The sequence below is a fragment of the Phoenix dactylifera genome, chromosome 18, assembly GCF_051530095.1.
Source record: "Phoenix dactylifera cultivar Ajwa chromosome 18, Ajwa_hap1_PhDact_Kaust_v1.1, whole genome shotgun sequence".
Lineage (NCBI taxonomy): Eukaryota > Viridiplantae > Streptophyta > Magnoliopsida > Arecales > Arecaceae > Phoenix > Phoenix dactylifera.
In genome coordinates, this window is record NC_143207.1 from 10,895,716 (window position 1) to 10,910,224 (window position 14,509).

The 14,509-nt window shown below is 41.2% G+C and overlaps 1 protein-coding gene across 3 annotated transcripts in view; it reads right to left on the bottom strand.

Annotated features, from left to right (window-relative positions):
• Window positions 1–13,033: 13,033 nt before the first annotated feature.
• Window positions 13,034–14,509, bottom strand: part of LOC103712345 (uncharacterized) — a 30,694-nt gene continuing 29,218 nt past the window's right edge. For 2 of the 3 annotated variants that reach the window (XM_039118194.3, XM_089928448.1), the window contains 2 exons: window positions 13,782–14,295; window positions 13,034–13,308 (listed from right to left, as the gene is read on the bottom strand). In XM_039118194.3, coding sequence (XP_038974122.3) covers window positions 13,787–14,295 — 509 coding nt within the window. In that variant the 3' untranslated portion in view covers window positions 13,034–13,308; window positions 13,782–13,786. The remainder of the gene's footprint in view (window positions 13,309–13,781; window positions 14,296–14,509) is intronic. The other variant, XM_088714213.2, reaches the window with a different exon arrangement.

Sequence of the window (14,509 nt, forward strand, 5' to 3'; positions counted from 1 at the left end):
CTACTGGAAAAGGAACCTTAAGTTTGTATGTTTCTATGGGTTCTTCTTTTTTTGTCTGATTTATCATGTTCTTGACCCCTCTTCTGAATAGGGTTTTTATCAGATTCATTTTTATTTTCTTTTTCATGTCCAGGAAGTTGGACTTTATTATCCACTTGCTTGCCAGACCTTAAAGCGGTAATTGCCTGGACTTCATAGGTCGGATTTTCATTAGAATCGATTTGATACTGACCTCTCTGACCTTGATTTTGTTGTCTACTAGGGTTAGGCACTGGTTGACTAGGTAGTTCACCTTTCTTCCTATCCCCTAGAGAGTTTGCTATTTGGCTTAGACTAACCTCAAGTTTTGCAATCGCTTGCGCATGGAATTGGTTAGTCTAAGCTTGGGCTGTATTGGTCTGTTGTTGCTGCTTGATAAAATCTTGTTGTTGTTTCATCATATTAGCCATCATGGTTTCTAATGGTGAAGGTTGCGGTGGGATAGGGGCATTATAAGGAGGTACAGATGGAACCAAAGGTTGGTTCATTTGCGATGGACCTATCCTGAGAAAGTTGTTCTGAAAACCTGGTGGACCACCTTGCTGAATAGGTTCGTTCTGCTTGTATGAAAAATTTGGGTGGAACCTATTATCGGGATGGTAAACTGGGCTGAACAAGTTGGGAGTGGGCTTCTTAAAGGCACTATATGAATTTAGAGCATTTGCTTGCTCGGCCTTTATGGTGGGCAGATGAGGGCAGCACTCCACTAGATGCTCCGGACTGTTACACAAGACACACAAACTATATGACTCGTGATCCACTTTCATGACGGAATTTGACTCTTTGTATGAACTCAAACTAGTGGAAACAGTGAAAGCATCAAACTTTTTACTTAAGTTATTCATTCTAGTTACCAGATTGGACATGACATTTTTGAGTTCTGGATTTGTTTTCATTTCATAATTACCTGGTTTTCTAGATCCGAACTCATCTCTATTTACTTCCTCACCATAGCTACTCCAATTTTGGGCATTTTCAGCTAAGTCAACAAGAAATTCATAGGCTTGATCTGGGGTTTGGTTCATGAACCTACCCTTGTGCATGGACTCAATCATGTTTCTATGTGCCGGAGTTAGTCCTTTATAAAAGAAGTGGACCAGATCAGCCTTATCAAGCCCATGGTGCGAGCACTTGACCAAAAGATCATAGAATCTTTTCCAAAGTTGGGAAAATTCCTCCTCAGATTTTCCTCTAAAAGTTCTTATGGCATCCTTAATTTTTTCTATTTTAATCATGAGATAGAACTTAGCCATGAACTTCCTAGATAGTTGTTCCCATGATGTGATGGAATTTGAAGCAAAAGAATACCGCCATGTAGCAGCACAATCCTCTAAAGTTATGGGAAACAACCTTAATTTAATACCCTCTTCATTTAAGTTTTGATTTCTAAACGTTTGACAGATTGTCAAAAATTTGTTTAGATGAATATACGGTTGTTTAATCTCAAACCCATGAAATTTGGGTAACATGTTTATTGTTGCAGCCCGAATCTCGAATTGGGCTGCATTATTAATTGGTAATACTATGCAAGTAGGGGGACTGGCAGATGCGGGTGCGAACAATTCATTCAAAGTTCTAATATGTTCACTTGTAGAGATTGACGGTTGGTTTACAGTTCGCAGGTTGTAATGAAAAGTTCTGTTAATCTCAGGATCAAATGGGGTTAACTTATCCCTTAATGACCTTCTACCATGCATACATTATCAACAATTCATTAGATTTGACTCATAAAATAAACGAAATCCTAAGAGAAGAGAAGGCTAGACACAGATGACCACAACCAACACCACACAACAATTTGACGCTATTAGTCTTAGAATTAAGTGAGGTTTAGTAGCTTCTTAAATCTAGTTGCACAGAGATTTATCAGGTTAAAAAGTTTCTGAAATTCTCTCTAGATTAGACAGCTCCTAATCTCCCTTTCAGATAAAGCTTGAGCTTACCAGTTAAGCGATCCAATAACCAGTGACCAGAAAAGTCCCGGGGTGTGTGGTGGTGCCAGAAGGATACACCGATACCACAATACCCGTAACAGTTCTCACCATTGTAAAACTATCCTAGACATCACCAATTACTAAATTCTCACTGGAGTGGCTTTCAGCCGCTTCTTTCCAAGGGCCTAATTGAGCTCGAAAACCCTAAGGCCAACATTTAATTGATTTTAATTTAATTTGGCTAAGGATATGTATGCAAGGTGGTGATTTTTGGGCTAAGGACCGATAATGACTTTCCGATCTTATCTTTTTAATGAGTTTTGCCCTTAAATTATTTAATGCAAATGCTTAATACTAAATGCAACAAATAATCAATAATTTTTTTTTAAAATTTATGCAATGTCATTAGGTTGTACTGATTAAATGAGCAAGCAATTTTTTTTAATTTACTATTTTTATATTTTTTATTTTAATTTTTTTTAAATTTTTGTATAGCAATAACTTGAATGTAAACTAAACACAATCCTTATGTATCAATCAATCTCCGAATGCCCATTGAATAAGCTCTGGAGATTACTCCGTGAGGAGCCCTAATAGAGGTATGATAACCTCGGAGGATTGCACCCTATCAATTACTAGCAAAAATAATATTTTTTTTATTTTTTTTGATTTAATTAATTTTTTTTAACTTTTTTTTAAATTTAAATTTCAAATTTCGAATCTCAAAATTCAAATTTTGAATTTAAATTTTTGAATTTTTGAATTTTGAAAAATTTTTCAAATTTTTTTTAATTATCTTTTTTTAGAAAAAAAACTTTAAATTCCGAATTTCAAATTTCAGAATTTAATAACTACGAAATTATTAACTAAAAATAATCAAAATAAGAAAAATTAATAAAAATAAAAACTTACTACCGGAGTGCGTTCACTCCGGGCATCCAAAATTCGATTTGATCTTCGTGATCGTTCTTGCTTCTCGATTTGCCTCCCCGGCAACGACGCCAAAATTTTGTTGTCCGATTTCTGTTTACCTAAAAATATGCTAAACAGATCGTTGTTAGAACCGACAAACAAAGTTTAAATTAATTTTACTCTTACCTATTCTACTCAAAGAATAGTGGTCGTAAGAGGTCGATCCACAGGGAGGCGATTGGAGTTGCATAAAAATTAAAACGTTCACTCGAATTCAAAAGCGATTTTTGAATGATAGAAAAAAAACATTACGTCGGGATGTTAAATGATTCTCTATTTACCCGAGAATGTTTTTTTAATTGAAATTAACTAAAAGACAGGTACTTAGATTCAAAGAGCATTTAACTAATCAAAGAAGAGTTTTGGCATAAGTTAAAATGGATGAAAACCAGTGCTAAGAAATCAAACGCCTAGAACATAAATTACATAAAAGAAAATTTCATATATTGCATGAAAGAAAAATTAAAAGATTGCATAAAGAAAACAGAAATTAAACTGAACCGAGAACAAGATTTGCATGAAAGAGAAATGATAGATTTCATAGAAATAAATTGATTACAAAGGTAGAAATGAAGATTGGTAGCATGATGCTGCCTTTCTTCTACAAATAAAATAAAAAAAAAGAAAAAAATAACAAAAATCAAAGAAAACTTTCTTCTGCAAATAAAATAAAAAAAAAAGGAAAGAAATAACAAAAATCAAAGAAAACTTCTTCCTCTCGGTGGAACATAAAATACTATTTTTTCTTCTTTTTCTTTTCTTCCCCAAAACAGAGCTTCCTCTGTTTTTCTTTCTCTCTTCTCTCCCAAACCGATGGCCTCTTCCCCTCTGTTCTTTGGCTCCACCGAGCTCCTCTTCTCCCTTGCCAATGGCTCCCTTATATAGACCCCCAGCAAGCACGTGGATGGCTGGATTATTGGAGGAAGGAGAGGGTGGACGCGGTGGAGGCTGGGATCACGGAATCGCTGGGGCTTCCTTCACGGATGGAAGATCTGGGAAGGGACGCGATGCTTGGGTGGATCGCGGATTGCGGCTGGATCGGCTCCAATAATCTGCTGCTGTGGCCGGAAGAAGAGGAGATGGGAGGAGGCGATGATCCGCGGAAGAGGGCTGAAGAAGAAGCGGCTGGATCACGGGAAGGAGGGAATCGTGGAAGAGAGATGATGCGGATGAATACGGACGAGGGGCGCTGTGAGACCGTTGGGAGGAGAAACGGATGCTGGGAGGCTGGGATTGCGGAGGATTTGGAGATGCCTTGCAGCTGGGACGCGGCTTTGCCAGCGAACGCGATGGACGATTGCGTGGAAGGCGGGGACGGCTGCTGATGGCGGCATACTCGGGCTGCTGGGCGGCGGAGGAGCCGGGATGGAGCTGGGACGAGCGGCCGTGGGAGGCTTGGATCACGAGAGAGGGGCTGGCTTCACGGGCGGATGGAGTGCTGGGCTGCATTCGAACGGGCGCCTGGGATCGAAGGAAATCTGGGACGCTGCATAGATCGCGTTGATGGCGTGGAAGCTGGATGCGCTGTGGATGGCTTCATCGCGTCAAGCTTGGAATGGGCTGGGGTCTCCCGTGATCGCATGGACCGGCTGGACTTGAATGCTTGGGCTCACTCGATGGGGAAGGAAGTTAGAATTTTGATGCGGCTCGGACGCTGGAAAATTCTGGGAGCACGTTGGGATTGAAGGCTGAAGACCGTTGATAACGGAAGAGATCCGGTTGCATCGTGGGGCTGAGCTCCATCACGTAAAGATGCTGGCTTGACTTGAGCTCGGGCTGCCGGGCATTGGGCTCAAACCCAATGTTAATTGGTTTCTTGGATTACTTGCACTGAAGCACAAATACAACGTTAATTAGTTAATTTTATTATTAATGATTAGCTATAATACTAATTAAGATGGTATGACGATTGCACTTTTGTGCTCTCATCAATGACCAACACCCAGACATAATGTAAACATAACGAATCATTAAAAAGTGCCAAAACTATGTGAGCATGGACCAAAATCGCATGAAAATAAGCATATTTTTTCATGTTGCATAACTGAGTCCAGAATGAATTCATGTCTGGGTCCTGAATGCAAGGTGCTGGATTACTAGGGCTGGAGATGTTCACCAACCAACCAACAAATAGGCCTTCCACAGGTATACCTTAGTTGTGTTGGTAAGATGGAGGTCAAACCACTACCTTGATGGATTACTCTGATAACCTTTAGTATACCTAAAGATTTGTTTGGATTTCCTCGAGCTCTGGAACCCTGTGATATCCCCCCTCACGGTTAGGTGTGTCAGCAGTAGAGGCCAGGGTGAGAGAAGTGGATGGGATCAGAGAGAAGTTGCTAGGTCACTGATCCACTAGTCTCAAAAGTTTCAGGTTACCCAAAATTTCAGCTTGCAAAGCGTGTTGAGATTGTCTGATTATTTCAAGAGAAATTTTTCTACCTTCAAGACGTGCTCAATTCCATTATTGCTTGACTTCTTTCGGTCCAAATTGACGGATGATAGAGATTCTGGGGACGTCGACCAGCTTTCAAAGGCGGACACACAACTCGAAGCTATGGAGAACGCATTGCTGGTGTGGCCTGTGATAGGGAAGGAAGTGCAGAAGGCAGTCTGGGCCCTGGCAGAGGACAAGGCTCCAGAGCCAGACAGCTTTCCATCTTTCTTTTTTCGGAGATATTGGGATATTATTCGAGTTGCGGTGGTGGAGGCAGTTCAGTGTTTCTTCGGTCAGACAGTGATGCCAGACGACTGAAGAGCTACCTTTGTCACGCTAATACCGAAGAGCCAGAATGCGGGAGAGCCTAGCCACTTCAAGCCCATCAGCTTATGCACAACTCTCTATAAAGTTGTGGCAAGGATAATGGTGGGCAGGATGAAGCCTTTGCTATCAGGCCTCATCTGCTAGGAGCAAGGTGCTTTTGTGGGTAGTAAAAAATATTTCTGATAACATCTTGCTGGCCCAAGAAATGATGTGGGACATTCAGCGTGCCTCTAAGCGGCAAGGCCTGATGGCTGTCAAGTTGGACATGGAACGGGCTTACGACAGAATCCGATGGAGTTTCTTAAGGTGCATGTTGGAGTGCTTTGGATTTCATGACATCTGGATTGATTGGTGTTCGGGTGCGTTCGGGGGTCGAGGTTTTCCATCCTGATCAACAGTATGCCGTCCCCTTTCTTTATGTCTACCATGGGGCTTAGATAGGGATGTCCTTTATCCCCATACTTGTTCATCATCTGTTCCGATGTCCTGTCTCGGGCTCTGCAAGGTGCGTGTGCTATCCAGGAGCTGGAGGCGTTTGTTCCTGCTTCGGGGGCTCGGCCTATATCACATTTATTGTTCGCAGACAATTGCCTCCTCCTAGCCAGGTCACAGACAGTGGATGCACGAGTCCTTAGAAGAGTATTAGCAAAGTACTGCGCAGTGTCAAGGTGAAGGTAAACCTCCAGAAGTCAACCATCTTTTTCAGCTCTAGCACAAAGCACAGGGTCAAATAGGAGATTCGGGGGATACTGGAGATGCCGGCACATGATGGGACCTGGAGCTACCTAGGAGTACCCATTACGGGCACGAGGCTGCGGGTGGCCGAGTGTACCGATCTGGTGCAGAGGATCCAAAGCAGACTGGAGGGCTGGAGGGCATCTTTGCTCTCTATGATGGGTAGATTGATGCCGATTAGATCAGTGCTTGCTTCCATGCCTATCTATCTCATGGAAAACATGGTGGTTCCAAAAATAGTGCTGATGAGGATCGAGCGCCTATTTCGGAGCTTCCTGTGGGGGTCGTATGGAGGGATTCATCGGGTGCATCTAGTGGCATGGGAGAGCGTTTGCCTACCATTGAGTGAGGACAGCCTCGGTGTGATGTTTCTTCTGGAGAGGCATGAGGCGTTGATTGCCCGACATGCAGCTCGATTCACACTGGAGCCACAGGAGTTCTGGAGTCAATCCATGGCTGCCAAATATGGCTGGACGGGCGCTGCAGAGGCGATCCGCAGTGGGCGTCGTTGCTCATTTATGTGGCGTGAGATCGCAAGATACCTACCAACAGTTGTTGAGAATACTAGATGGTTGATAGGCGATGGGCAGAGCATTGATGTAGTTGGCGACCCGTGGGTGGGTGCCCTTCTTTGAGACTCTGGCCGACTATGGTTGAAATTGAGACAGTGGAGGGACAGTGGGATTGCGACCTCCTTGACCCTGACAGGGCTGCTTGGGATGAGGCTAGGTTGGGTCATATGTTTGAGACACACCTACCCGAGAGGGTCCGGTCTCTTCCGATTCTGGGGTATGCAAGTCCTGATACTCAAGTATGGAGCACGTCGTGTAGGACCGGCGTGAGGGTGGGGGAGCTCTCCCGAGTGCTCTGGCCGGTGCATGAGCCAAGTCTGGAGTGTGCCTAGGTATGGCACCTGGGTCTCCACCCGAGAGTCGCACTATTCTTATGGAAGGTTGTCTGGGATCGGCTTTCGACGACAGTACTTAGCGGACGGGGTTTAAGGTTGCCTCCTGAGTGCGGGGCATGCGAAGCCGATGAGTTAGTAGACCATGCACTGTTTCATTGCACATGGGCAAGGGCGGTGTAGCGTGCGGCGGGGCTACTGCGGGAAGGTTGGTCTCAGGGGGACCAGTTCCTACAGACAATTCATGGGTGGTCGGGACACGCCAGGAGGCGTTTAGAGCGACCTACACAACATGTCAGATATGGCTGGCAAGGAATGCTCGAACGTTCAGTGAGCATAGCATATTGCCAAGGCTCGTGGTAGAGAGCATCCGGGCTCAGGCGGCAAAGATTAGTCATGTTTCCTCCTTAGAAGGACCTTTGACAGCTTGGAATATTAGGGGATCCCATTCTGCCTCGGCAGCTCCTCATACGGTGTTCTTCACCTAGGAGCCCCTACCCCCTAATTTTCTCAAGGTCAATTTTGATGGGTCGGTGCTGGATGGAGGCATCAAGGGTGGAGCGGGTTTTGTTATTAGGGACTCGAACTCCAGGGTCGTGGCAGGGAGAGGCTGTCAGTTATTTGACTGCACGGTTTCTGGTGCGAAGCTGAGGGCTGCTTGGGTGGGTCTTTGATTTGCTCAGCATGTGCTCTCAGCTTGCTCAGTCATCTTGGAGGGTGACTCGGCTACGGTCATCAGCTGGATTTAGGGGAGTCCGAGGATCGCTGCTGGGGACCATCCTTTGCTTCACAATATCTAGATGATGATGAGGGACGGAAGGGTTATCTAGACGAAGCATGTTTTTAGAGAAACCAACGAGGCTACAGATTGGGTTGCCATCTACGTGGCTAACCATACCATAGTCGAGGGATTGAGAGCTGCCTCGGAAATTCCGTGATATTTTTCTTTTCGATCTTCTTGGGTGCCTTCGTATACGTGTTGTATGAATCACCCGATCTAGCAAAAAAAAAAAAGGAACCTGTGTGGGCATGTGTTTAGTTTCATATGGGTTATTCGTTGAGTAGATCTTAAGTACTTATATAAAATTAAGAAACCCAAATAATATTTTCTAGCTAGCCATTTTGAATGAAATTCTAAATTGTTACAAATGGTATTAAAGCAGACTCGACCCATGATCTATGTGGACTAGGATACACTGCAACATGGATATATTTAAGCTGATCACGAGTTAATCGTGGTATTTGTGATTGGATTTGAATGGATTTAGATTCTTAGCCTGCCAAGAACGTCAGGGTTTAAACAGAGGGAATATGTGAGGACCCGTGCAGGCGTGTGTTTCATCCCACATCGGTTATTTACTAGGTAAATCTTGGATACTTATATAAGATTAAAGAACCCAAATAATACCTTTCAGCTAGCCATTTTGGATGAGATCCTAGATTGTTACAGTTATTGACAGAACCAGGATCCTTCTCTAAACTTTAATATTCTTTTCCCATTCCCAATCTTCTTTCCACCATCCTTTCTCTTCTTCTCTATTATGTCATTTGTTAGTTTTTCCTTGTTATTCTCCTTTCATTTGATTCATGCAAGTGCTTAGGTGAGCCTAATCTTTACATCCTGACTGCTGAGCAATATTCTTACGGTCAAACACCCATTCTTTCATATTTAGATGCTGTTCCTATCAATCTGTGCAACCAAAACTTGTTTGTGATGGACACTTGGGCGAAACAAGAATTCTCATAATCTACATCACATGGATTTTAACTTGGTGATGAAAAATATAATAAGTATTGGTTAGAATGTTGAATGATGTTCAGATTTTATTTAGTAATTGTAAAACACCATCCATATGGCAATGTGTCCATCGATGGATGACAACATTATATAAATTGTGGCACAAACTGTTTCCATATAATTTTGTCTACGAAAAGACATATTTGGAATTTTAAGTATCGAGAAAAAGTGATGCTATATTGTATTTCTTGAGGTGATGTGGTTAAAAAATAGAATGCTTACTTCGCTAAAATAGTAAATCATAGTTATGATCTTATTCATTATTGATGGGGGAAAAGTGGGCCTACCAACGCACGTGACTGAGGAACCCAAATCCGACGACGCACGTGATCTCAATAGACATGGTCTCTGCAGCCATGGGCTTGGTGAGCACGAGCTCGGCAAGCGCGCCCTGACCGAGCAGAGCTCGCTCGACCTCGAGGCTAGAAAGGACCCAGTCAAAACCCACAGCCAACTCCACCGAAAATCAAGCTGATCTCCGAATCGAAACAGCTACCACGCTCTCCATATTCGGGATCGACCCCCCCAATCTACGCCATGATAACTGTCGAATTCAAATCCTTCTGTTTTCCACCAAGGGCCAGCTAATTCAAATTTCCAGGCCAATTGAGGTAACGTATTTCAATCCGAAATCCCCGCCATAACATCTGATAGTATGTAACTGCCACACCACCTCCTATAAAGAGGAAAAACTCCAAGAAGACGGAGACTCTTCCTCCTCCATGCCTGGGCTTCTCCACTAAAAACTGTCTACAAATTCCTCTCTGACTTAAGCATCGGAGGGCCTTTGCCGGAATCCCCGGGCTAGGCTTTTTGTAGGTTCCCCGGAGGTAGCCGTCAGCCGCCACGATCTCCCAGAGACGGCCTTCTATAACCGCCCGCGGCGGAAGCTCCTCCATTTGGTCCGCGATCACCCCTGGGTTCTATTTCCAGCAACAACAATTATATTCAAATATCACTGAATACTCCGTGAAAGATGCATATGATATTCTAGAGTACTTTCAGGTTGCTCGAAATTTTTATCAGAATTTTATGTAGCATGACTTACTACTTTTTTCATAGGTGTTGGAAGTATCATTACTGATTGGATTTACAGCATGTTGTTCCCCTTGTCATGTTAAATTTAATTCTTCATCACTTATGTTACTATGAGCAGCCAGTGGCTATTATTTCACTCTTATGTATGCTGATGCCTAGTCTTATTTAACTTATATAAGATATAACTGATTTACTGCAATTGAGCAAGCTAACCTAATAAGGTTCACTAGATGGTGAGTCTAGCTGATTTAGTTGGGACGAGCAGTATGCTCAGTTTATGAAATGCTCAAATATTTAGCAAATCAGAGTGTGGTAAGTCCTTGAGTTGATGAAGATAACTATCATTATTTGATTTGAGATGGCAACTGACCATTTTTCAGTAAGAATTCTTATTTTCTTTCTTTTTCTTTCAGGTGGTAAATCACCAATATTTGGCACAAATTTTCACTACAGCTTTAATCATTGTATCAGTTTGGTGATTGAACCATTTGATTTAGTACAATCACCACTATTAATGTAACAAAAAAAACATTAGATTTAGTATGAAGTAGTGGAACAACTGTTGCTTGTTTTATAAGGAAATTAAATTGAGTTACCATGCGCAACTACCAATATTTAGATTGCAAGGGGATAAAATCCACCATAGACAAATTTTAAAAGTATTTATCTGTGTTGAATTCTTTGAGAATTTCTTATCCTCTTTGTCGGCCTTCATTTGGAACTGATCATGGTTCCAATTTATTGCTTTTTTATTTGCCTTGCAATCTTAGGGAATGTTACTTGCTAAAGGTGAGCTCATAAGATGTGAGCTTCTGATGAAAATTTTGGTTTTTTCTACAAAGGTTTGGTTTAGATTGATTAGAAAATATAATCACAAAGGTTCTTCAGTGCATAGCATTGTTCATAACAACCAATTTATCTGAGATGTGAACCACCTATATTGGCCAAATAGCTTCCTGGATTCTGAGAAAAATAAGTTACTGTCCTCAGAGAAACCATTGCAATCAGATGGTTAGTTTCAGTCTTCCTCAATTTTGATCCTTCATCATTGAAGTTGTTCCAACTGATTAAAGTCAGACCACTAATGTTTCGAGATAAACTACTTGATGCCAACTTAAGCCAGAAAATTCGAAAAGATCAAGTGGCTCTGCCGTCAACCACAAATATAGTAGCCATCAAAGCTTACAATTCAGCAAGCCTGAGGCAAATACTGAAGAAAGTGAACAATTCTTTTGCCATCCAATACGTGGTCTAGTTGGTTGAACAGGACTTGACTTCTAAGATGCTGTACAAGGAATCAAGATGCTGCAGGAACTACGACGAAAAGAATGATATGAAATATATTGACCACATGGTTTCCAATAAGAAGATAGTTTAGTCATAATAAGAAGATAGTTTACATATATGTACAAGAATGGGATGAAAGATTTATCATCTTCTTCTCCAGCCTCCGCCCGAATTGACTTTATTGAAAGCACCCAAGTAGTTGCTTCCATGGTGTCTACAGGTTTGCATGGTTCGCATAAGGTTTTACATATCATGGTCTGATGCAGTTCGAACACAGCCAAGCAAAATTTGAGCAGTATATTATGACCATGGGGTGCAAACATGCCGAACCGAGCCAACCATCAGGCTGCTTGTGCTTGGCTTGATACATAAAAGCTTGGGATCAAGCTGAGATTAAGCTACATTCTTTGAGTTCAGCTCGTATCAATTCTAAGCTGACTTTTCTCCAGCAGAGCAAAGTTTCCCCTATTTTTAATCCACCTGCATTCAGGCTCTGCTAGTTTATGAGCCATGCTCTGAATCTATTTGAGTTTGGTTCATTTTCTGAAACAAGCTACTGACTGAGCTGATCCCGAGCAGCAAATGTGCAGCTTGGATGGTTTGCAACACCAGTCTCTATTGCCTAACTAGGTTTCCAAGCACTTATAGGACATCATTTGCTTTCAATACGAAAAACAAAAAAAAGAAAAGAAAGAGGGGGCGAAGCATGGAGAATTATGGATTCTAGGATGACCTTGTGTGGCACTATTCAGCTCATCTGCATCAGGAGCCCCAATAACATCCCAAATCCAAAAGTAAGCTAGCAAAGTAGGGGCAGCAATTGGGTCGGATCCGAGAAGATAGGGGTCGTGTCAGATATATAGATAAAAAATCTGTCAATCCAAACCTGACTTATTTATTAAACGGGTCAAAAATGTATATCCGTTGAAACAAAGTAAATGGGTTAAACGCTTAAGTATTGCCAACAAAAGCTGACAAAGCAGTGCAAGCAGGCTAGAATGGTGCAAGCTTGACATCACATTAACTCAGCGGAGGAGTGGTCTATGAATGAAATTTAGACCAAGAACTCGACTGTTTAATGCACTCATAAGGGATGCCACGAATTGGTTATTCATAAACCTGGATAACTGAATTTATCCAGGAATTGTCATTGGATATAACCTGAATTCCATCTGGACCTAGAACCTGGTGTTCGATCTATGTCGTCGGATATTGTCTGATCAGCAGAACCAAAAGACTAATTGAGCTGTTTCCAGGCTTAATAAAATAGCAAGAAACCCAGTAGTGAAAGCGAATGAATCATCAAAGCCATATGAAATTCCAAAAAGCAAAGATGATTAACATCAAGCAAGATCCTACAACATACAAGCTGTTGGAAATGACAATCATGCTATGAGCAAGCAGCATAACAATGCAATTTTGATCCAGTTCACTAACCGCACCCCATGGCCATGCTACTATTAAGCACAACATACTTAGAATAACTGCTAAATCATACTTTGACTACTTCAACCTGGCTTGATAGACAACAAAACTGGTAATACTGGAGTTGATTTTCCAGGTTCATCCAAGAAGATAAAGGTGATAATGATTAATATCCAGAGTCAAGATGATCAGTACTTGAAATATTCCATCAATGCAGAGAAATGCAAAAAAAATCAAAACCACCTGATTGAACAAGATGGATAAACCCTGTCAATGCTTACTGTATTTTACGGTACAAACCCCTCTTATGATATTAAGAACATCCCAATATCAAGTGTCTTTCCAGTTCTATGAATGCAGAAAACTGGGACGGAGACCAGGAAATGTGTGCTTTTCCATTGCATTCGTAGACCTAATCATGTTCAGATTGTTGTAAGCTCCATGATGAAATGTGAAACAACAGAAGCAATAACTAAAAAAGTACAAACAGAGATTTTTTTGTTTTTTTTTAAAAAAAAGAGAGGCCTCTGTGGTCATCAGAATAGATAGAACCAATAACCAAAGATCATGAACAAAAGAATGAATAGGAGACTGGCATCCGGTTATTACGGGGAAAATATTGATAATGAACCTACCAGACAACTAAGTGGGCAGCATAATACATGAAGGGACCCTTGGTTCAACATCTCATAAATGAAAAATTAGTGTGACTGACGTTAGTGATTTTATTTTAGCAACTAATTTAGGGGACATAGGATAGAAGAAAGCATTACATGTTGGTTGTACTTAATTTATTTCTTAAGAAAATATTATTAATGTTATCCTTTTCTCAATTGTAAAAACAAGATATATAACATAACAATGTAAACTAATATAGATACTCACATTGTTCAATCATCAGCAGCCAGTCCAAAGTGTTCGCGAAGGATACTTTTGTTGGTTTGTCCAAATCCTTTAGCAATTTTCATCATATTCCTAAGTTTTTCTTCCTCATGCTTTATTTGATCCACTCTGTCCAGAACATTGGCAAGAAGATTTTCGGAATCACCACAATTAGGTAAAGACATGGGATTTGCAAGTGCTGATCTTTCTGAATCAAGCTGTCGATATAAACTGAGAAGATAATCTTTCTGATAATAAAGCTTTCGCTCCACAATTCTATGGTCCAAATCCTGTGAACTTTTCAATTCTTGAAGTATCTTATCAATATCATCTTCAAGCTTCAGAGACACATTATCATAATCTGAAGTTATGTATACTGGCAGCTGAGTTCTCCCATCAACTGTATCATTCTTTTGTAGATGTTCGACCTCATCTTTGGGACCATCATTTATCTTATATCTTGTAATGTTCGATGCTCCTAAAATCATTATCTCATTTCCAAGATAAGAGGTATCTTCTGCATGAAAAAGAAAGCTTTGTCAGTTTAATAAATAAATCAGATGGACATACTGAATCCTGAAAAAAATCTAGTATATAGCAATTAATACAGGTATTTCTTGAATTTAGAGAAAAAAAATGAATGCCGATATTTTCTTAAAAGCTGCAAATAATAACTTCCTACAGATGAATGACGAAAGTATGGATAGGAATTCACATGCAAGAAAAGGAAA